The following is a 24,706-nucleotide window of genomic DNA, read 5'->3' as shown; positions in this document are numbered from 1 at the left end:
ACGCGACGAGCCGTCGAATCGATGGGAGGGTCTCGCCGGCGCAAAACACAGCGCAGCTCGCTAATGGCCGTACGCTGTACCAGCAAGGTAACGACCTGCGGCTTCCCCCGCCGGTATGACACACCGACAGCAGGCCCACATCACTGTTTTATAGCTGCAACTCCGTGACTGCTTCTGGGCCAGCTTGTCCGAGTAATGATAGAGAACCAGACACTAACTACTGAATATGTTATTCCACTAATCCACCGAGCGAGGTGGCACACTGGATTAACACTCACGAAGACATGGACTCGAAAGTTAAGGATTTTTTTCCGCAGTTTATCTAAATTAATTAAAACAAGTGTTGCGTCGTACCAACGGAGGTCTTGTCGATGTTGTCAATGGCGACGGCCCTGCTCTCGCAGGACCGAAAACAATTCAGTGCATTTTTCTTCGTCTTCCAAGCGTCGAGAATTCGCTTCCGTGCACCATAAAGATTGGAGCCGCTCTCCCGGTTGACGCAATTTTCACAAGTTCTAATTTATACTGCATCTTTAACAAAAAAATCTCCTTATGTAGACGCATGGGACAATGGTTCACTTCCATCAAACGTTATTCTGTGTTTATTTGTGAGACCTTGCTCAGCAACTATTCATTTCTTATGTTCTCCATTTGTAATGTGCGTTTGGTGTTTTGCACAGCGGTCAGTAACGGTACGGATAGACTGTAGTAGTTGCTTCGGCACTCATAAGCCATCTCATGAACTCCAGTGACTGAGATCCAGACTGTTTTTAACAGGGTCTTACGCCTCGGCCGGTCGGTGTGGTCGAGCGGTTCTAGGCGCTTCAGTCTGGAACCGCGCGACCACTACGGTCGCAGGTTCGAATCCTGCGTCGGGAATGGATGTGTATGATGTCGTTAGGTTAATTAGGTTTAAGTAGTTCTAAGTTCTAGGGGACTGATGACCTCAGATTTTAAGTCCCATAGTGCTCAGAGCCATTTTTTCTTACGCCTTTTCAAGATTTTTTCATTTTCTTTTCTTATAGTGCTCTAACTTTGTACCTCTAATCCCACAGCCATCTTTTCAGAACACGTATTTCAGATGATTGATCTCGGAATCCAAGTGATTGTAGTCGCATAAAGCGGTAGCTTTATGTATGTTAATGTATTTAAAACAGCTCTCTTCTGCTGTGGATGGTGGAAACGCTGTGCCCTGAGATATAGATCAGAGTGCGTCGGATTGTGGTATACAGAGTGGCCGAGTCGTCCCCCCAATTTTCGTTCAACTAAAACATCGTCCTTGCCTGGCGTGTGGTCAGTTGGTGATCGTCTCGGAGTCTGCAGTATAAAGGTGTTTTGTGGTTTTCCTGACGTTTCGCTGGAACGAGTAGTTAGTATTGTCACGATTTCACCTTGTATTGTGATGACAAACTGGAGTCGAGCCCACGGCCGGAGGTTGTGTGTACTTGTCTCGCCAACGGCAGAGGACTATTCCCTGATCATTACCTATGTGCTCCTCCCCTTGTTACATGCAACGATCTTTCGCTGCAGCGAGGGAATCCGTGCTCCGGATATCCTCAGACTTTCCTCTTTCTTGTTGAAGCTACTGTCGTGTTTCTGAATCTCTATGGCTTCCTTGAACCGAACAGGAATGGTAGTTTTTCTCCCGGTGCAGTGCTGCAAAACTTTTAACAAGCGTTTCACATCTCTTACTGAAAATATAGGGCTGTCGGCACCAGAAGATGCTGCCATGGAATATCTCTAACCAGTCATTACAAAATAATTTCACAAACATAAATATTACACTCACTGCACCAGGAGAAGTAGTGTTCACAACAAAATAAAGTTTATTACGGAGTTTTCTCACGAATTTAGTAAAATATTAAATTATTTCTGTGACCAGTCATTTATCACTAGAACATTTCCCGATATGCTGAAGCTAAGGCTCTGTATAAGAAAGGAGATAAAGAAATACCATCAAATTTCCATCTAGTTTCACATTTTTCTAACATTTTTTAAATTTTAGAAAAGATAATATGTATAAGCGTCTTCTTAATAATCCGACTACAAATAATTAGGCTTCCAATAATGTGAAGGCAAGTTACACATACAGCGAGATTGTACTTAATTCATTAAACAGTAAATTAAAGACTGAGAGAATGTGTGAAATCTTATGGGACTTAACTGCTAAGGTCATCAGTCCCTAAGCTTACACATTACGAAACCTAAATTATCCCAAGGAGAAACACACACACCCATGCCCGAGGGAGGACGCGAACCTCCGCCGGGACCAGCCGCACAGTCCGTGACTGCAGCGCCTTAGACCGACTGAGGGAATGTTTTGTGTTACGTCAAAGGCATTTTAAGTAAATCAGTATAATCTGGTGCAACAATTAACCTTAACCTACCTTCCTTTCTTCATTCCGTTACACCAGTTTCGGGAGCGACAAGCATCTTTCAGTGGCTTACGCCATGTCTTTCCGGTTGTTAGTCTGGCTTGGTTGGATGCATGTTACATGGATCTAATGCATGGCAGTCGCTATGAAGGAAGATGCTATGAAATCAGTTACTCAGACACATCAAGCAAGTTCTTACGTGTTTACAATCTGGACATTGCGTAGTTGCCCTTAACGCCATTTACCTTACGACATGACATCGTCACTAAAGGCTTAATGTGGCAGAAAAAGCGCACACAAATATCCAGACTGTCGGATAAATAACTTTACAATACTGGGGAATTCTGGAAGCAAAGCAGGCATCGACTGCACTCGTATTTGTGAGAAATCTGCTTCAAATCCATGTCCGGCTGCGCCGTTTTAAATTTTGCGTGGCCTTCCTCAATAGCTTAAGCTGAATAAATGGATTGGTCCCTTAGAAAGAATATAGCCAGTAAGAACAGACTGCACTAACCAAGCCGGTCGATCACAGTAACCCAGTCTAAGCTGATGGTGTTATACCTGGTCCTTCTGCCTGCGGTTGAGAGAGCAGTAATTATCTTACTACAGATATCAACGTGATGGTTAGACTTGCTAGGCAATATTCCACTGCACATGTTTATTGTACTACTTTTCATATTCACTGTCTCTCGTATGACGCATGACGGAGCATCAGTCTCTTTCCTTCATTAACGTGGACATACATTTACACGGGGTACTTGACCGAAGTAAGGGCAGTGGGGACCTGTAGCTGTCGTGACTCTAGGGCTGGTGAAACACAACCGTACTTTGCTAGACCCTGTCCTATGGAAACTGTTATGCTCTTACACTCCTCATACCTCTAAACTGAATTACTCAGTTATATTGAACTCTACGATTTAACCTCGACTCTGAACCACTGTGTAACTTGAAATTGTTCACATATAAATATCATTTCAGAGGTGAAAGCTAAAATGAACTGAGCTCTGCTATCAGGACCAGCACGCTACTGGATAAGAACTGGTGGCCGAATAATCCTCTGCATATGGCATCGTTCGGGTGCAGTATGCAAGTGCACGAGGTTTAGCACACCACTCTCACGGCTGTTGTCAGTTTTCCAAACCTTGGAGACACAACTTCTCATTCAAGTAGTCCTCAGCTGGCCTCGCGATGCTGAGTGGACCACGTTGCAGTACTGGCAATCGAACCCGTGTCTCCGTATGGTGGTTAGACGCGCTGACCACTCAGCTACAGAGGACGACAAAATAAGCGGCGAGTGTCGAAAATATCTTAAGAACGACTGCGTATTGAATCCTAGACATATGGATTTGTAGTCAGGCACTTTTAACTTAGCCAGTGAACCACACACTTGTCGCGTACGATTATTAAATGAACTTCACATGGACCTGACACCCTCATGCGTGCTTCTTGATAAGGTTTTCCTCGTGCATGTTATCTCTGTGCCAAAGGTGTTCATGAAACTATCATCTCGAAGCAGATGAGGATTTGGTCACATGTTTACAAAAATTTTACTTCTCCTCGTGGTGCCAAAAATACCATCCTGAAAGAGATGCATTCTTCACTCTATTCTGCGCCTTGATAATTTTAGTAGAGAGTGCAGATGATTCCTCTTTCTGTTACTAAATTTACGAAATATACTGTTGTATCTGAACTGTCACTGATTAAGACTGACGTCATAAAGAAAAATGTACTGAGACTGCTGTACATCTGCCCATGTTTCTGAAGGGTTTCCTGAAAGGGTTACAGCTGCTGATGCACGCAACGGTGCTAGCGGCCGACCTCATGCAGATGGACTAACTTTCTCTTCTCATTTTTATTATAGTTTTATTTTAGCGACTTTTCGAACATAATTTGGTTCGAACAGAGTCTACAGCGCCCACAAAATGTCTAATTGATAACATCCTGCCACAATGGTTGCCATTGGATGGGTTAAAGTACCTCATTGTTTTGCTTTGAATATTGCCCACTTTCGGCTATGAAGCCATTTTCAAATAATTGTATAGTATAATCCATCAAAATGGACTTACTTGGGTTAGAGTGCGTACACCCATCAAATTACATTATGGTAAAAACTTAAGGAATTGGCTGAGTTTCGCACTAACTATAGACGAGACACCAGGTGTATCTTCAACAGCAGTGACGTAGCAGACTACTTGCAATGTACCTGGTGTCTCGTCTTTCATTGTGAAGTGCAGCCAACGACCTATGTGAGTACCATTGTTTGATTTCGTAAGTGCTTGTACTCTAATCCGAGTGCATCAGTTATGATGGGTTATACAACACCAATATCTGACAGTGACATTGCAGCCAATCTGCGCAGTAATATAAAACACAACAAAGAGAGATTTCAATCCATCCAATGTCAAACCGTGTGGCAGAATGTTATCACTCTAACATTTCTGAAAATAATTTTACTTATTATTTTAATAAGTGATGACTTACGGCTTTTAAATACTCTTTAAAGAACGTTATTTGGCACAACAGCTGTATTTCACTTGATTAAAACTGCCAGTTTCTGTCAAACGCAGGCCATACTCGGATTTTAAAAACAAGCGACAATAATTGTATGAAATCTGTCCAGTCATTGTCATTTGCATCTAGATCAGTGTTATAACTACCTTAAAATTGTAGACTGCAGGAAGCCACCTGATGTATACATTAGACAATAACAAAGTGTCCGCCTCGATAGCTGGGTTGTCAGCGTGACGGATTGCCGTCCTAAGGGGCCGGGTTCGATTCCCGGCTGGGTCGGGGATTTTCTCCGCTCAGGGACTGGGTATTGTGCTGTCTTCATCATCATTTCAGCCCCAGCCGGCGCCCAGGTCGCCCAATGTGGCGTCGAATATAATAAGACCTGTACCAAGGCGGCCGGACCAGCCCCGTAAGGGGCCTCCCGGCCATTTCCAATAACGAGGTTAGGCAAATTGCCGGATTGAAGCAGAGTATGGGAAGAGTATGTGCCACTTAAATTTAGTCTTGTGTTTCGCCCCGTTTACATATTCCTTAATATATCAATCATGTGCTTTCCTACATTCGACAATTCTGATGCAGTTAATGTATAATGTTGATCCAGATACAAATGATAATGACTGAATGCATGTCTTGTAATTCATGTTATTTTTTATAACAGAGGTGGTCTGTTGTTTGTTCGTACTTTGGCAGAGAAAAAACTGAGAGATATAAGGGATAGATTCGGCCACCGTTGCAGCCTTGGAATGTGCCTCGAACGTAGCACCCCCGGAGGCAGATGGTCCAGTCTGAATTAATATCCATCTCTTGTGGGGCGCAGAGCCTCTGTAATCATAAAAATTTGCTGCGTCTCACGCAGCCCTCACAAATCCCAATTCATGAGCAGCTCACTTTCATATATCGAGGATCAGTTGTAAATTATGTGTATAATTAAGCCATGTGTCTCTACATGACGGCTGAGGGAAGTTCCCCGCGTTCCTTGGCGTACCAATGATTTAGGCGGTGGTCACAGTGACACCGAGGTCGGAAAATTCTGCAAATGACCGACATAGGTCGTAGATGACCGATCCTTTCAAAAATGGTTCAAATGGCTCTGAGCACTATGGGACTCAACTGCTGTGGTCATAAGTCCCCTAGAACTTAGAACTACTTAAACCTAACTAACCTAAGGACATCACACACATCCATGCCCGAGGCAGGATTCGAACCTGCGACCGTCGCGGTCGTGCGGTTCCAGACTGTAGCGCCTTTAACCGCTCGGCCACTTCGGCCGGCCCGATCCTTTGGCATCAGTACGCCAACCTGCGAACTTCAGACTGTGCTCGGTGGAATTCAAGTAAGTATTACCTGCTGTAGAAACGGCCGACGTCCCCATACGCAAAAAATGGATGGTGACAAATTTTTAAGTTTAGTAAAAGAAAGAATGGGTTTGTGACATCCTGTGGATGAGAAATATAAAAATAACGTCTCGAAATCTATGGTCTGAAATCGCTCCTCTGTAGAAAACCGCAGGTTTTTAAAGACTGAAAAATTTAATGTCAGTTAATTGAACTTTATGTTATATTACATCATGCATGTTCTGTGGCTTTCTAGCCATTTCAACCTCGTGTCTATACTTACAATGCAGTATGTCATACGCAACACGGGAAAAATCTCTATTGGAAATTTTATTCCTAGATTATAATCTCAAAAAACTGTGTGTTCAAGTGAGGTAAGTGATTTAGGTCAATTTAGATGCTTAAAGTTACTACAACGGATCTTCACCGAGCTGTGGTAGGTTTTTATGCCAGGAGGGTGGTGATTCTGTTAGATGAGGTGCATTGCAAATGTGGCGTATGTATTTCCACTTTTCAGTGCCTTAGGTGTTCACAGTATCTTATTCTAAAATTTATATTTGTCTTTCAGACGTACGGTGACTGACAATCATTGGAGATTAAATGACATGTGTCTGTTTTGCTGAATTTATTTCAAGTTGTGCCGAGTTTATGTAATTTTGCTTTTCAGTTTCTCCAAGTATCATGCAAATCATGTAATACAACATTTCCTCTTAATCTAACACATTCGTAAAACTTGTTTCAGCATTCCAATAACTAACAGGAGTGTGTACAGTACTCGCAAAATTAGAAAAGGTTTATTGCACCTCGATTCCATCACTTGCGATGAATTGTTCCTGTAACGTTTAGCAAAACGACGTCTTACAGACGAATGCGTGAGTCAGTCTGAAGTCCAGACACAGTTTCACAAGAAGGCATATTCAGAATGAAAGAGTGCTTACTCAAAAAATGTTCAAATGTGTGTGAAATCTTATGTTACTTAACTGCTAAGGTCATCAGTCCCTAAGCTTACATACTACTTAACCTAAATTATCCTAAGGACAAACACACACACCCATGCCCGAGGGAGGACTCACACCTCCGCCAGGATCAGCCGCACGGTCCATGACTGCAGCGCCTGAGACCGCTCGGCTAATCCCGCGCGGCTAGTGCTTGCTCAAGAAGTGGAAGAAGCTAGCCAGCGCCTCTAAAGGGTGTAGCTGGATAGTATTATAGCCGTAGGTGGCTGCTGAAGGAGCTGACTAAACAAGGAAATCAGACCAAATTAAATTATCACTTCTCACTGACAACTCCCGGCCTCTTCAGCGTGTTGTCCCTTCCGGTTTGGGGTGCTGCTGTCAGAGAAGTACGGGTCAGCAGACTTTCATAAATACCCCCCCCCCCCCCCCCAAACGAGACCCTCACTCCTAGATGTCCTCAAATGCTTGCCGACTTTCTCTGTACATGACGGTATCTCGGTGAGCACGTGATGCCGAACACGAGCACCTTCATCAGCTGTTAACTTGGAAGCAAAGAGCACTGCAGGGCCAGATGATGCATCCAGTCACCTTGCAAGGACATCGTCTGCAGTAGCTGCAGGTGCCTGCCTGAGCTGGAAGCTGCATGCAGACGACTTGGCGACTTCGCACTGCGGATCACCTGCAGGGTGACTATCTTCGGCTGACGACCACCTCCCTTACAGATCGCATGTTCGATCCTGCTAGGGCTTCCTCGGTCTTGCTGTTGTTGTTCACCGGTTCCTGATGGTTTTCATCGTTGCTGATCACCGCCCAGTGCGACCATATGCCTTAGACTTCGGACATGCTAGACACTGCGGTCTAAACATCGTACTTTCTGGTATGGTTCGCAGCGCCCACGAGACAGACAGGCTACCAGGAGCTGAACCTGACACACATCGGTGACGGAAACTACCGTCGCAGCTAATGCATGCTGTCTACCGAACAGGCAGACATCGTTGTGCGGGGCACTGGCACCAACCTACCTCATCGATGGGCAACAGTCTACCGCTTGCTGAAATCCCGTCTCTTTATCAAAATGAGTAAAGGATTATTGTAAACAGGAATGTATCATTATCGGGTCGCTATTCGATTGCAGTCACCACAGCCTCAACGACCCAAGTCCAGGCGAGAAAGTGTCATCATTTTACGACCTACAAATGGGCGATTCCTCCGCCACAGTCAGAGTCATCTTTCGGCCCCAGCAGATCGTAACCTCCTTGAAAGAATAGACTTTAATCTACTTGATCCCCCTAAAAACTGTCGAAAGAGATCGGACACACTGTGACCAAGATGTCTTCGGCGGTGTCTGGCGATCGCTGTTGGTGCCACTATGAACGCAGTCTTAGGCAGTTGTACCAAATCTTCAGGGTCTCCCAGCTAACCCCGCCGTATGACTTTACTTTTTGTCACGACACGAGTCGTTGCTGAACAGAGCAGCTGAAGAGATGGTACATGTATAGAATCACAGGGACACACCTAGGCATAACTACATATGGTACGTTGTCGATAACGCGAGGGGCGGCAGTTATGCTGAAATGAAGAGGACAGCTGCATTGAACCAACCTCAGAATCGACGATCTAAACACAGATATTTCATATAAACATGGATTTTTAAGTTGTAGAAAACATTTTCGCTATATTTACAAAATTGAGATAGAAGAAATGCCGGATGAAATATCTGTGTGTAAGACAAGTGAATGGTCAATTCAGTAATTATATGAAGACGTGAGACCACATAAAAGAAAAAAAAACACTATTAGGTTTAGAGAACTGCGGGACGCCATCCGGTTGTAGCGTCATCCTCTGCCAAGGAGCCGTAATTCTGACGCCGTATGGAGGGCATGCGGTCAGCGCACCGCTCTCCCGGTCACTGTAGGCTTTCCAGAACTTGGAAATGCTACTTCTCATTGAAGTAGATCCTCAGATGTCACACGAGGCTAAGTAGACCCTGTTCCGCCAAGGAAAAATCCTTGGCGATACCGGGAATTCAAGCAAATTCTTCTGAATGGCTGTCAGACGCAGAATTGAGATAGGAAATACACCAGATTTTCGGTCAACTGCTTACAGAAGTTACTTGCAATTATTTGATCTCATAACACGAATAATAATGTCGTTCATAACTGTACTTGAAGTACTGAAAGGCTTTTAGTTAGCTTAATGAGGTATTGCCCATTTAATGAAGTTAAATTTTATTCATTTGAAATTTGAAACCAAAGTCCACAATGACATTTCATTATTATTCTCTTGCACTGATTTCAAGAAATTCGATTCAATCGTCCGACTAGACCCAAAACATCCGCTCCCAGTATTTCAGAACTGTATGACAGACCCTCCTCAGTCCATGATGATAATTTTTTATCTCGCTTCACGTTTTATTATCGGCTGACTTTTCGATCGTCCATGCGTGTACTTCTGCATAACATCAGTGTCGTGACAAAACGATTGTGATTGTCCGACTGAAATCGATGATGCTCACCCCAGCATTAGACTGGCGGGTGATGGGAATTTCCTCGGCGTACGAGCCCTTCCGCTCGCGAGCGCGCCAGGCTGCAGCAGCATGAGGAGGAGGCGGCGGCGGCGGTGAAGGAGGAGGCGGCGGCTACGCGCATGCGCAAATTTAACGCGCCGCAGCCAGAGACTGGCTCTAGCGTCAGCAGCAGACGCTAATCCCGGAGCTGGTGTTGCGACCGCGGCTCTGTTACCAAAATTAGTTTGTTGTTACAATTTTCGTGTATGCATGTCGCTTCTCCAGAGCATATTCCGCTCCCCATATAATAGGTGAGCGACTCCTGTTGTGCCCAAGTTTGTATATTATCAACACTAAGTCTCTGATTTGCTTTTCTCGTCTTCTATTTTACGAAATACAATTTCTACGCCGTTTGCGTATGATCATCCATGTTTTCCCTCACGACATTTGTATTTTATTTCCGCTCACTATCCGAGTGAGATGTAGCCACAAAGACAAGGCATACAGATGGTTCAAATGGCTCTGAGCACTATCGGACTTAACATACACTCCTGGAAATGGAAAAAAGAACACATTGACACTGGTGTGTCAGACCCACCATACTTGCTCCGGACACTGCGAGAGGGCTGTACAAGCAATGATCACAAGCACGGCACAGCAGACACACCAGGAACCGCGGTGTTGGCCGTCGAATGGCGCTAGCTGCGCAGCATTTGTGCACCGCCGCCGTCAGTGTCAGCCAGTTTGCCGTGGCATACGGAGCTCCATCGCAGTCTTTAACACTGGTAGCATGCCGCGACAGCGTGGACGTGAACCGTATGTGCAGTTGACGGACTTTGAGCGAGGGCGTATAGTGGGCATGCGGGAGGCCGGGTGGACGTACCGCCGAATTGCTCAACACGTGGGGCGTGAGGTCTCCACAGTACATCGATGTTGTCGCCAGTGGTCGGCGGAAGGTGCACGTGCCCGTCGACCTGGGACCGGACGGCAGCGACGCACGGATGCACGCCAAGACCGTAGGATCCTACGCAGTGCCGTAGGGGACCGCACCGCCACTTCCCAGCAAATTAGGGACACTGTTGCTCCTGGGGTATCGACGAGGACCATTCGCAACCGTCTCCATGAAGCTGGGCTACGGTCCCGCACACCGTTAGGCCGTCTTCCGCTCACGCCCCAACATCGTGCAGCCCGCCTCCAGTAGTGTCGCGACAGGCGTGAATGGAGGGACGAATGGAGACGTGTCGTCTTCAGCGATGAGAGTCGCTTCTGCCTTGGTGCCAATGATGGTCGTATGCGTGTTTGGCGCCGTGCAGGTGAGCGCCACAATCAGGACTGCATACGACCGAGGCACACAGGGCCAACACCCGGCATCATGGTGTGGGGAGCGATCTCCTACACTGGCCGTACACCACTGGTGATCGTCGAGGGGACACTGAATAGTGCACGGTACATCCAAACCGTCATCGAACCCATCGTTCTACCATTCCTAGACCGGCAAGGGAACTTGCTGTTCCAACAGGACAATGCACGTCCGCATGTATCCCGTGCCACCCAACGTGCTCTAGAAGGTGTAAGTCAACTACCCTGGCCAGCAAGATCTCCGGATCTGTCCCCCATTGAGCATGTTTGGGACTGGATGAAGCGTCGTCTCACGCGGTCTGCACGTCCAGCACGAACGCTGGTCCAACTGAGGCGCCAGGTGGAAATGGCATGGCAAGCCGTTCCACAGGACTACATCCAGCATCTCTACGATCGTCTCCATGGGAGAATAGCAGCCTGCATTGCTGCGAAAGGTGGATATACACTGTACTAGTGCCAACATTGTGCATGCTCTGTTGCCTGTGTCTATGTGCCTGTGGTTCTGTGAGTGTGATCATGTGATGTATCTGACCCCAGGAATGTGTCAATAAAGTTTCCCCTTCCTGGGACAATGAATTCACGGTGTTCTTATTTCAATTTCCAGGAGTGTATAAGGTCATTAGTCCCCTAGAACTTAGAACTACTTAAACCTAACTAACCTAAGGACATCAAACATATCCATGCCCGAGGCAGGATTCGAACCTGCGACCGTAGTGGTCGCGCGGTTCCAGACGGAAGCGCCTAGAACCGCTCGGCCACACCGACCGGCCGTATATATTGTTGCTCTGCAAATAATTTACGGGTACAGCTGAGTGAATCTGAGTTACCTGCCACGGAAAATGCAAGACGCTGCGAAGCATATCAGACCAGAGCCAACCAGCTGCCTTTACATCAGGGACCGCCTACTTATACAACAAGACAACAAGAGCGGTCGCTACAACGTCGGGCAATTACACCGTCGCCGGGACAACTGAGGGACCACGAGGAAATAGTACTTAAAACGTTACTTGTAATTGATCTTCTCAGTATTTTGACCATAAATCAAGGAGAGTCACTTATGGTGGAGAATGAACTCTCGGGAGTTGAAAAATTAAATTTACTACTGCTCACATACTATGAGATAATTATTCACAGTTTCATTGGTGTAACACGGTAACAGACTTAGTCTATCGCGGCGAGTTAGTTCTGCAAGCGCACCATTCGTTCTGTAACACCAGTCATGGTACACAAGCAAGGTCGAATACCTGCACCACATTGCTTTCAGTCTGGTCACATTATTCATGCGATATGCCTCATCGTCAACAGGTTCTTCGTGCCCGCTTCATTGCTCTTGTCGATGGAGGGAATTTAAAGGGGTTGGAGGCCAGGGCGTTCCTGAGTGAGCTGCATGACGATGAATAAAACGTTATCGAGATACTGGAAAATCCAGTGGGCTTGCGGTAGCTGAACTTTGGCGTGTAACAACACCTGTCCAGGATAATGAACTTGCCATCACGTCGCAGTAAACTCTTTTCTTTAAACTCAGCGGAGTTGGTACATACTATTGCGTTTCGCAGGTCGGTGAATACGGTTCGGCCCCGACTTTGGGAGGCCGGACTACTTAGTAGTCATGCTGCCTTCATGGAGAGACTCCGTGGTGAACATCGACTCACCGATTAGAGTTAGCCGATGTCAGTGTCAGTCGTGACTGGCGGAACGTGGTATTTCTCGACGAATCGGTATTGTCCTCAACGAATGATGGTCCAGTACGAGCACAAAGGCACCAAGGTACCCGTTTGGACCTCAGGTATATCCATGTGTCATCTCGGTGTGGTCCTGCGACTGTGGCAGTTTGGGGCTTGGAATGCTTCACAGGATAGATGGTCGACTTGATGCTGCTCATTATACCCATATTATGAGCAATATTATGGTCCCATCAGTTATTCCTGAGAGCGTAATCTGTTTCTGGCAGGATCTGTCTCCTATACATATGTCAGCATTGGTGCAGGAATCGTTTGTAGAATAGAATGATATTTCCGTTCTCGACTGTCCTGCTCCATACCTAAAACCTGTTGAAAACCTATGGGCAGAGACGAAACGTACCATGCTAGAATACTGGCGCCAAGAGCCCGTGATAAGCTTTGGATCATCACCTTAGCAGCCTGGAAGGAGTTCGTAGAAAATGAGAGATTTATTAAGAACCTCGCAGACCCCCTTCCCACAGACCGCACCCAGTCATTGAGGCTGAAGACCTTTGGACGGGATATTAAGTGGCAAAGAAGTCACATGCTATGCCGTTTTGAGGGCCGAAAAAATCTCAATAAGAACCGTGAACTATTCGATCTAATTATTTCGTGATTTATACCACTTAAACAAATTAATGGAGCAATGCAAAAAATTACACTAAGCCAAATACAAACCAAACCTTGTCGCCGGGCGGTTACCTATTAGATCACCGAGTACGCCACATAGCTACGAGAGCCTTATGCTAAGTCTGCCAACATTTCAATACTTCTTACCGCTCTTGACTCCACATCATGAAATGAAGTGCCTTTACTAGGCCCGCAGTGCTACAAATGACGCGACGTAGTTTTCTTGCTTGTATTTTAGAGGGTACATTCTTATGCTAAGTGTCAAAAAGGTGTTAATCTTTCTACTAACTCCTAACTACAAGTATTATTTACTTTTATGTGCAGATCTGCGTATCCTTTATATCATCGGTTCCTGCGCAACACGGCGGGTAATTCAAATTTCAGCCACGGCCTGTTTTTGTGCTGTCAAGAGAGCATTCTAAAAATTTCTTTCCTAAGTTAAAGCATATGCTTGATAATTACAAACTTGTTTTGGTGGGCAACGTTCTCTTTACCAGTGATAGTCTGCTTCTTATATCCTCCTTGCTTCTTCCGTTGCGTGTTATTTTACTTCTAACGTAGTGGAATCCCTCCATCACCACCACGATTACTACTACTACTACTACTACTACTACTACCACCACCACCACACTGTCCTAAATTTTTTACGTTAAGTTTGCCGATAATCTCATTTCAGCTGCTCCTCAATCCTTTCGTTTATATCTGGTTTATTCCATTGATTTAATCCAAATGCAACATACCAGTCAGCTATGTAAAATAAACAACTTTTCAAATATAAGACAAATTTATGACGAACTACACGTTAAAAGCTGCAAATGTTAGAAGACTTCGAAAAATGATCCATCCGTGCATTTCATTTGCTCTGTTACATATGCTGCATCTCTAATTTGTGCTTCTAACTCTGGTGATGAGCTGCAGTCGCGACACCCTCTACGACCCAGTAGTTGAAACTGTTCCACAGAGCAGGCTATTATGCGTCATGCGTGTACAGTATTACACTACAGAATGCTTTTGGTCTGTTACCTTTTCGTTTCCGTACCGTAACGGGGTGCGCTTTCACAAGTCTGACGGGGTAACTGAGTGAATTTCCTCTAGCTACGCCCAGGCAGGGATTCTGTGCGTGCATGCGTGCGTGCGTGTCGAGAGAGAGAGAGAGAGAGAGAGAGAGAGGAAAGGACATACGCTGATAGAAGGGCTTGTGCACTTCAGAGACTAATACGAAACCGCGAATGCCGCACCAAACATCGTATGCCATGGCAAAAGTAGTTGGCAATACAAACAGAGTTTTTCAATTTTTTCTTTGTCTTGTAATTTCGCTACTACGAGGTTAGAATATTGATGAGTCTTTGAACAGTGTCAAATTAGAAAATGAAGAAAAGTAGGGTTTGGAAATACGTCCCGTCTTTGTCGAGTTGTTTAGAGGTGGACCACTAGGGCAGATTGAGAAGGACATCAGCAGTGATCTTCTCAAAGTAACCATTCCGCCAACAGCTGGGAGTAATATAAAGAATCTAAGCCATGCACTCTCTGAATACGGGTGAAGTGTCTTAAACACTACGACACCTCAGTCGGTATTAAATATCGCATATGCCCTAAAAACATGATACTTTGTTCCATGCGGTTTTGTTTAAGTGTTGGTGTTTTGAGGCGTAGAAGAAGAACCAGCCAGCCAATCCCAAAAACGGATGTAGGACTCATAAACACCGATCGACAACTGCACACGCAGATTCTATTCAACCAGAATTTGATTTTATCTCACTGTCAGTCTATATGTTCGTTGTAGATGCAGGTCGTCCGTCGGTTTGGTCAATACTACTTTACAAGGTAGGTTGAAGGACAAAAACGTTTGTCAAAACGGTAAATAGCCGTTGCTGAAAATCCGAGAAACTATACAATGAATAACAACACTACCAGCTTTGCATCCTCAGTAGGAAAAACTGCCGTCTCCATCGATAAAATGCTTTATATTTCTTTCGTACTTAGCCTAAGGATCCCTGCTGCTGATGCGTAATTTGATAAGTGTTATCTTTCGTTCTCTGGAGCAATGATGTATGTATAAACCAGACGTTAGCTTTGCAAATAGGTTTAACGGTGTCTTGTCTCGTAGAGCAGAATCGCACATGGCTCCTCATTTGGAATGAAGCTCATCCCTAATGATAGATAAGACTCGAAAACTGGACACAACTTTGTAAGATTTGTAGCACCACCTTCTACTGCAGTTCTTGAATTTGGAATTTTATGTTGCGCATTATGTAGAATAAATGCTGAGAGGAACTGAATTTAATTGCTGTACATGAAGTTTGGAACTGACAATAACTATTGATTGTTGCTGTGAGCTTTCTCCACTGTAATGAAACTTCCCTGAATACTATATGCCACTGCTTTCATCTTAGCCTACAATGACACCTGAAACACACATAGCCAAAAATGAATGCATCCAGCCACGTCTGCGTTATGAATCAACCGATACACATCAGTAGTTATCAAACAACAATAACTGTTGAAATATCCCACCATAGAAATATTTTAACACTCAGATAGCTCACACAGACATTTATCAGACTGTCATTAGAAAATGGCGATAGACAGTGCTCTGCAGTGTCTGAGCTTGTGTCATAATCTTACCATCCCAAATACCAAAATTCGTGGAAAACAGTTTAAATTTAGGAAAAATAAACATTATGAGGATCGAACCCATAAACTTCCACACTATTGCCAGTGTAATTGATCTACCAGAACCCCTTGAGACCGACACAGATAGACTGGCATTACTGTAGTAGCCCAATTGCGCTATTTTTAACAAATGAAACATGCTAAGGATTGAACTCAAAAGTTTCCACACTACTGCTAGTCTAAAAATATCGCTGCGCGGGGTAGCCGCGCAGTCTATGCTCCTTGACACGGTTCGCGGGGGCTCACCCCCGTCGGAGGCTCGAGGCATGGACGTGTGTGTGTGTGTGTGTGTGTGTGTGTGTGTGTGTGTGTGTGTGTGTGTGTGTGTGTGTGTGTGTTGTCCTTAGCGTAAGTTAGTTTAAGTTAGATTAAGTAGTGTAGTATGTAAGCCTAAAGACCGATGACCTCAGCAGTTTGATCCCATAGGAGCTTGCTACAAATTTCCAACAATGTCTCAAAAAATGGCTCTGAGCGCTATGGGACTTAACATCTAAGGTCATCAGTCCCCTAGAACTTAGAACTACTTAAACCTAACTAACTTAAGGACATCACACACATCCATGCCCGAGGCAGGATTCGAACCTGCGACCGTAGCGGTCGCGCGGTTCCAGACTGAAGCGCCTAGAACCGCTCGGCCACACCGGCCGGCAATAATGTCTCGAACAGCGTCTGGACAAGTGGACTGTATCCACGATCTTGGAATTGGGGAGTGAGGAGGGTAATTAGGAGTAAACATGAAGTGCTCTTGTACTCCCCTTCATCCACTACTCCCCACGGATGTCGTTTTAGTGTAGTACGAATCGGTATGTAAGTAATTGTAGTGTTGCTTGAGAGTAAGAGAGTACAATGGTTTTCAAATCAGGGGTTCAGAAAGAATACTTAAGCGCAGCTGAAGTTACTGATAATTCTGCTGTCACATTCTATGTTTCTCGTGGCAATTTATATCGTCCTGCATCTCCCATGGCAAAGCGTATGTACGAGTATGCACAGCCAGGACCAACAGTGTCTTTGGATTCGTTTATACATAACATTTAGGCAGAAGAGAGTAACTGCCACAACTTATAGTGCTGTAAGTGATAGCCCAAAATTGTACTCAGAATACTGTGTGTCTGTTGAAATCGTCTTTTTTAGAAGATGCTGAACGTCCAGGTGATCTAAGTGAGAGAAAGTGACAAAGTGAAGGAAGAGGGGCGTCGTTTTATTCAAACGGTATCTGCTTGTATAACATGGTGCAATAACGGCCCAGACGATTTATAATCTTTAAACTAAGTTTAAATGCAATAAAGTAGATGCCAAGACTGTATGTTTGGCTATACAGTCGTTTCTCACTTTTCAGACCACTTTCTCAAGAAAGAAGTTTCACTTTTAAAATTACTTTCATCGACACAAACGTTGAGCAGAATACCAACATCCAGGAAAAACATCGAGCGCCGCTTCTCTTCTCTCCCTTTTGGTCTAGAGCACTTCAAGAACGTATTCGTAATTAATTAAAAGAGAGGCTGCATAATTCATTTTCTTAGGGAAATGTGGATGTATTGTGGAAATCAAATGGAAAGAAGATGCGGTTTCCTGCCTCGGGCATGGATGTGTGTGATGTCCTTAGGTTAGTTAGGTTTAAGTAGTTCTAAGTTCTAGGGGACTGATGACCACAGCAGTTGAGTCCCATAGTGCTCAGAGCCATTTTGAAGATGCGGTTGGAAACGGCGAGCTATTCCCAGTGGAAGCCAAAAATCATCGGTTAAAACACCACTGGCTGCTGGGGATGCGATGACCAACATCTCCTGTTATACTACGTACTCCGAGATCTTGCATCCACAAGGTGGTGTTGATGCTGATGGTGATACAGGAGTCAAGCAATGAAGCTGTTAGTACTTTTACACCACAACAGTCGTTAAACCTTTGTAACCTTCAACTCCAGTGATCGCTACAATGCGCACTCGAAAGTAACACTTAATTACATCCGCTTAGTACTCAGGGAATTAGCTTCACCTAAATTATTTAGCAGCCCCAAATTTTCCCTACCGCCCCACACGCTGAACACCTCAACATAATCCGTGCGTCCCATAAACTTGAGTTCAACAGTCCCATTTTTGCCGACTAATTTCTAATCCTACACGTCGTCCACACCTTCGCACTGACACTTACTATCAATTCTAATGCACGAACAACCATTCCCCAAATCAGGTTTCCCTGTTCCCTGCCCAACATTCTCCAACTTTTCCTCCTCATCAGCATGCCCCATTCTCCATTCCAGTTGTACCTATCCCACATCCTATGGTCCCCACAAACCATACCTCCACGTTACACCCATTCGCAAACACCAACCCTCTTCCTCCATTAAAACCCCACAGTTTACACCATCAGAACCCCTCAACCCGTCGCCTCTCAAATAATTCCCTCCAGTTGAAGATCCTACCCATTTCAGCCCAAGTGCTGAGCAGTTTTATCAATATTTCTTGTACAAAAACCATAAACATGAAATCTTCGTTTTAATAATTTTGTAAACCAAGTAAATATTTTATATTTTTTATTTTCAAAACTATTTATCGCCGGCCGGTGTGGCCGAGCGATTCTAGGCGCTTCAATCTGGAACCGCGCTGCTGCTACGGTCGCAGGTTCGAATCCTGCCTCGGCCGTGGATGTGTGTGATGTTCTTAGGTTAGTTAGGTTTAAGTAGTTCTAAGTTCTAGGGGTCTGATGACCTCAGAAGTTAAGTCCCATAGTGCTCAGAGCCATTTGAACCAAAACAGCAGTTTTATTACCGAGCCCGATGGAAGTGACGCAATGGTCAGCACATTAGACGGTGGTTAAATCCCAGTAAACCATCCAGATTTAAGGTTTCCATCATAACTCGCTTAACGGAAATGCCTTTTTCTTTTCTCTCCACAACCGATTTCCTTCACAATCCGAACTCGACTTTCATGACGTAATATCTGTGGAATGTGAAGGCCTAATCTACCTCATTTCCTTTTTTCATGTGTACTTTGACGTACGTGACGTTGGGTGGTGATAATCAGCACATCAAATATACTGGATTTACATACATTCGAGCTTCAGAACAAGTATGTGTGGCATCAACGCTTTCGTCGCGTCTGGTGAGGAGCCTGATGGTGGAGTTCAACGACACTGAGATCCATCGCATTTGACTATATGATCATCCATTAATTTATAGTAAATTTTGTGAATAAAGAGTCATGAGTGAGACGTAAATGTTTTGATCAAAGGGAAAGAGGCATAATAGGACTTAACGTGCAGCCGACGAAAAGTTCAGTAGGGACGGAGCACAACCTTGGACTGGGAAAGGATGGGGAAGGGAACTGACAGCGTCGTTTAGAAAGGACCATCTCAGAATATATGACTTAAGTGATTTAATTACATAGAGGGAACCATGAAAAACCATACCAGACGGGGCTTTGAACTATCGCTTCCCAAATGCGAGTCAGAGTCTGAATCAGTACACCACTTCGCCCGGTACAGTGTTCTCTGCAGAACCGATGGAAGTTTACATTAATGGGACAGAATATTATGACTATTGCCCACCGCGACACTGAATTTCATTTGGTGGCGCTCCAGGCACATGACACGGTAACGAATGAATAGAAACAGAGCAGAAACGAATGGGGAACCGTTTACCACTGCAACATGACGAGACACATGAACACGCTAAGCTAAATAAACGTCAAAAATTAACAATATAACAGTAGCCAACACTGCTGCATAAAATAATATACCATTCAGCGACTAGGCTAGTAGCTTAGAGAGAAGGAGCAGACAGCGCGTGGGAAATTATTCGAGTGAGTAATGCCGAGGAGGAAGAAGTGTAGCGAGTGCGCGGTATTCAGCCGCCTCGAGCACTCCTGTATCGGCCGATCGCTGTCCCGCGGAGTTTGCTCTGCCGGCGGCTCCATCTGCCACTCCAATTACGACGATCACAGTTATGGAGGCAGGGATAACAAGTATGACGATAAGGCACATGGACGTGGATACGGATTTGGTTAACACTTAGGAATATTCAAGTGATGATGATATAGAGACGTAGCAAGCAAAATGGAACTCCAGTGTTCCTACAACTGCTAAAAGCGATACTCAACATTCCTGTACAAATGAAGCTGGATTTATCACGTCGCCTAGGAAGAAACAGGTAATGGCAAGAAGAGCACCACAACCACCCGCTATAGAAATGACCAATCAATACAGCATCGTTCAAGAATGTAATCCTGTCTACGACGTCGAATTACCACAGTAGCAAGAAAAGCAGATGATTCCGCCTGTCGTAATACAGTACTCTGAAAGCTACAAGAAGTTACACGACTGGCTTAAACAAAACTGCAAGTATCCACTTATGTACAAAGCAAGCCAATAGGGACAAAAAACTTGCTCATACCTCTTCGAAAGACTATGCGAAGGGGATAAACAAGACAGCAACAATGGTATACCACGCTACACCTTCCCTAAACTTCTTAAAAGACTTCATTCGTTGAATTCCGACAACCACGAAGAACGAAGAGGTGAAAGAAGACTTCGAAGATCTGCCCTTCTTCGCGAACACAGTGGACTACTTGAAGCTCCTCGCGGCGCAGATCACAACAGAGTGGTCGCACTTGCAGACATTAACGAACACCGCGAGATCTTCGAACTATTTTGATGTTTCTCACTTGCAGTTGCGGCAGAGAAGCTAAGAGCCAGCCGTGTATCTACACAAAGTTATCAGTGTCACTGTCAGGACTTATCTCACGTCGCCAGGTGCGTTAAAAACGACCCGGGCCACGACAGTCGACAGTGCAATCTACGGAAGGGTGCTACCGCCAGTGCTCTCTATGTGGCGGAAATGACCCTGCCAGCTACAAGGGGTGCAATCACACTAGAGCGCCAACAGACAGGTGAGGGATCTGCCACCGCTAGACCAGCGGCAAGGTTCCTCCTTCAGCTCCAAGAGCTGAAGCATCACCATCGAACAATGTACTGGGTGGTTATAATTAAAGTGCAGCTACTAACATTGGCACAGTGTGGGCTGTAATTATCGTATGGCACCCAAACTTCGTAGATATTCTAAAGCGTTAATCCGGAACCGATACACGCTGGAAAAAAAGGAGTTCAAATTTTTGCCATCAGGTGCAAATTGGCGCTGTACAGCATCTCATCGACATCTCCGGTGCCCATGCTGAATAAATTGTGTCAGTGACAGTTAATAGTAACATCAACACTATGCGTTTCTCACTTTTTTGTTCTTTCCTGCCCACGTCCCGTTCCTAATCCATCACATATGGAAACTTTTCTATACGTCTTTCTTTAATTCACAGCGCTATATTTGCACCTGGTGGCCAAAATTGGAACTATTTTTTTTCAGCCTAAATCATTTCCGCGTTAAGGCATAAGAGCATCTGCCAAGTTTCGTTGCCATACGATTATTACAGCCCACACTGGACCTCTGTGAGTAACTGCACTTTAATTATAACCAACCGGTACTAAAAGTTTTTAGACAGACATGCTGGCCTCTAGTGCCACCAGGAGTTATCTTTCTACATCAGCCATGGGACACCACGACACAAGGGAATAAGCACGCAGTAGACAACGAGAGAATAATGCGACATGACAATAGCCCTGGAAATAGGCACACAGACTCTGGCAGAAGTACCGAGTGAGGTAACACAGTTGGTAGCACGCTGGACTCGCATTCGGGTAGACGACGATTCGTATCTCCGTCTAGCCTTCTTCACTTAAGTTTTCCGTGATATCTCTAATTCTCTGGAGGCAAATGCCGGAATGGCTCCTTTGAAAGGGCACGACGTATTTTCTTCCTCTCCGTCTCTATTAACCTCGTTGTCAACGGGACGTTAAACACTAATATCCTTCCTTCCTTCCGGTAAAAATAAAAAACGTCATTAAGAGTCTTCCAGATAACATCGTAGCCGATGTCAAGGCAACCCTCAGCAGCGATGTAGCATAAACCTGAGAATAAGTCGAATGAGACACAATGAAGACCTCACTATAGCGGTTGGAATATTAGTGAGGTTTACCATCACCTGCTTGAATTCAGGCATTTCCTGCAGTAGGAAAACACTGGTATCTGCGTAGTCGTGGAGACTCACCTCAAGTACATTAAATTACGTCTACTACAGGAACGACAGAATGATTGCTGGAGGTGGCACAGCGAGTTGCACCCGAAGTTCAGTTCGACATAACGCAGTACCGGCGCCAATCCTCTGCGCGATTGATGCAGCAGCCATCGCGGTCAAATACCACTTAAGGGGTCACGTCAAGCCTTTCACCTTCCACAGCAATGTGTCGACCACCGAGGGGACACCCTCACTCAGAAGACGCGCAAGACTTTCTATACCTCCTGGGGAAGCTACGTATTTGTGGATCGTGAGCTGAATGCGAAACACAAGGCCAAGAACTCTAGAACCACTATCATGGGTGGACGTCGTCTCCTCCAGGCAACTGAACAGATCCTTGCAAAAAATTTGTGGTCCTGAAGAGCCAACTATATATCAGCACCTCAGAGACAGGCCAGATGTTCTCGACATCGCCTTTTGGAAGGGTTTCAACATCGCTGTAGAGACTGTCTGTGCACTTCCGTCGGACAGTCTCCCTGTAATCTTCCGAATGGAAGGGGAACTAGCGCAAGCAGTACAACGCCTTAATATGAAGAAGAAAGATTGGAACAAGTTCCACAGAGGTATTGCAAATCACCTACTACACCGGAAATCCATCAAGACAATGCACCCGACGAGGACGACGCTATAGAGAGACTTAACACTTTCATTACCGACAGCATTAGCTCCTCGGCACCATCAAGAAGTACCTATCCAGATTTTCTCGGCTCGGGGAATGGTTGCTGTGTTATCATTACGTTCATATCGTCATAACTGACACTGCGCGGTTGAGATGGCTGTATGAGCATGTCCCGAAGCCAGTAAATTTTAAAAAAAGTAGTTAAAGGGATCCTCTAGCGAAACGGCGAGTCACTGTCCACAAAAGCAGACAAATTCGTCGGACGTCGAACACTGCAACAGGTGATGGCAAGATGAACTAGAGGATAACATCATTCCTGAAAAACAATTTGGATTAACAGAGGGCCACTTTATAACGCAAAAACTTCTACACGTCGTAGAACAAGCAACTTTGGCCTTTAATAACGGGAGTTCTGCTGGGCTATCTTCCTCGATGTATCACGTGCCTACGACAGCGTTTGGCACGAAGGGCTCCTACATAAATTCTTCGTGTTGGGATTCTCCAATCCATACGTTATGTTACGGAAAATCTATTTTGAAAAGTGGAATTTCGTCGTACGAGTCAGCTACTCAGATAATGATTAAGGCCGAGGTGTCGCTGGGATCAGTGCTTGGTCTGATGTCACGAGTGATGCGAGCGGCTTACGCTCATAACATAGCCATTATCATCAGAAGCAAGAGGTCCGAAGCGCTACACCGTAGAATTCAAGTCCTCTGTCAAACGCTAGAGGCCGGGGCATCACAATGGCACATTGGCTTCATTGCTACTAACAGCCAGACCATAATGATCAAAAAATGCCACAAACCAGCCATTACAGAAGTCCATCTTCTTGCAGGACCGATCCACTGGACTGACACAAAGAAATATCTTGGAGTCGTCCTAGACAGGCAACTTATGTGGCATCAACAAACACAAGAAGTTAAAAGCTAGACATCTCATCTCATCGTCGTGGGACACTGTACTAAGTCCTCAACGCAATGTTTGAACTTTCTATTAACTGTGGACTCAGTAATTACAGGATGCTCCTTCGGCTTGTTATGGACTCGGTCAAAGTTGTTTGGCGAAACCCAGCTAAAAAGCACATACAGAGGCTTCAGATCTTACAAAATATGGCGCTATAGAGCCAGCTAACTCCCCAGCACGCTATTTTCACGAAGCTGCCGAAGAGCTGGAATTCGTGGAAATATTTATGAAGACAGTTGCAAAATTCTAGGCGAGAGGATCAACAAACCCACTTATTCGGTAACTAGGAAGGATCTATGACAACCAAACCGTTGTAAGTCGCCAGTGGCCGTACTTGATAGATAGTAGAGCCTCATATGAAGTAAATTACCAGAGCTCCCGCCACACAGATGCCAAACAAATGACGACATGTCCCACACACCTACAAGCTCTACTGCTAATATCTAACTACTTGATGTCACTGATGTGAATACCCTCACCTAAAGAATAAATTACTTCAGGTGAATACTGGAATAGTTTTCCGACGAGTCCCTGCATTCAGCTGGGACAACGCAGGTCAACTTAAGCCTTGTTATACTTGACAGTGACCATTGCTTTCATTTACGCCAAAAATTAATTGATGAAGGCGGAAATGCTCGCGCTCCTCTATCCAGGGAACATTCAGTCTTGGTTTTGGTTATTCAACTCGATTTATCTCATTTGTCACTAGCTTTCGCAGAATAGATATGTGTTGGAATGGTCTACGGGCTTGCTTTCTCAAGTTTGCAGGCCTGGTTTGGTGCGTGTAAGCCGTAGGATACCGTCGAAGTAGTTCTTGAAGCTATAGCTGCTCATAGATTGTTGTCCAACACCGAACCGATGCGCGAAATCGGCTCTGTGGCCCGCCTGCCCCTGTCCCACGGCAGGTGGATGGCGGTGGCAGTTTTCCCAAATACACTGAAGA

At 45.1% G+C, this 24,706-nt stretch overlaps 1 protein-coding gene across 1 annotated transcript in view; it reads right to left on the bottom strand.

Annotated features, from left to right (window-relative positions):
* Positions 1-2,916: 2,916 nt before the first annotated feature.
* Positions 2,917-24,706, bottom strand: part of LOC126471116 (deoxyribonuclease CdiA-like) — a 49,468-nt gene continuing 27,678 nt past the window's right edge. The window contains exons 3-4 of the mRNA XM_050099198.1: positions 9,692-9,814; positions 2,917-2,949 (exon numbers count right to left, since the gene is read on the bottom strand). Coding sequence (XP_049955155.1) covers positions 2,917-2,949; positions 9,692-9,814 — 156 coding nt within the window. The remainder of the gene's footprint in view (positions 2,950-9,691; positions 9,815-24,706) is intronic.

This window comes from Schistocerca serialis, chromosome 3, assembly GCF_023864345.2.
Source record: "Schistocerca serialis cubense isolate TAMUIC-IGC-003099 chromosome 3, iqSchSeri2.2, whole genome shotgun sequence".
Lineage (NCBI taxonomy): Eukaryota > Metazoa > Arthropoda > Insecta > Orthoptera > Acrididae > Schistocerca > Schistocerca serialis.
This window is presented reverse-complemented; position numbering and strand designations above follow the sequence as displayed.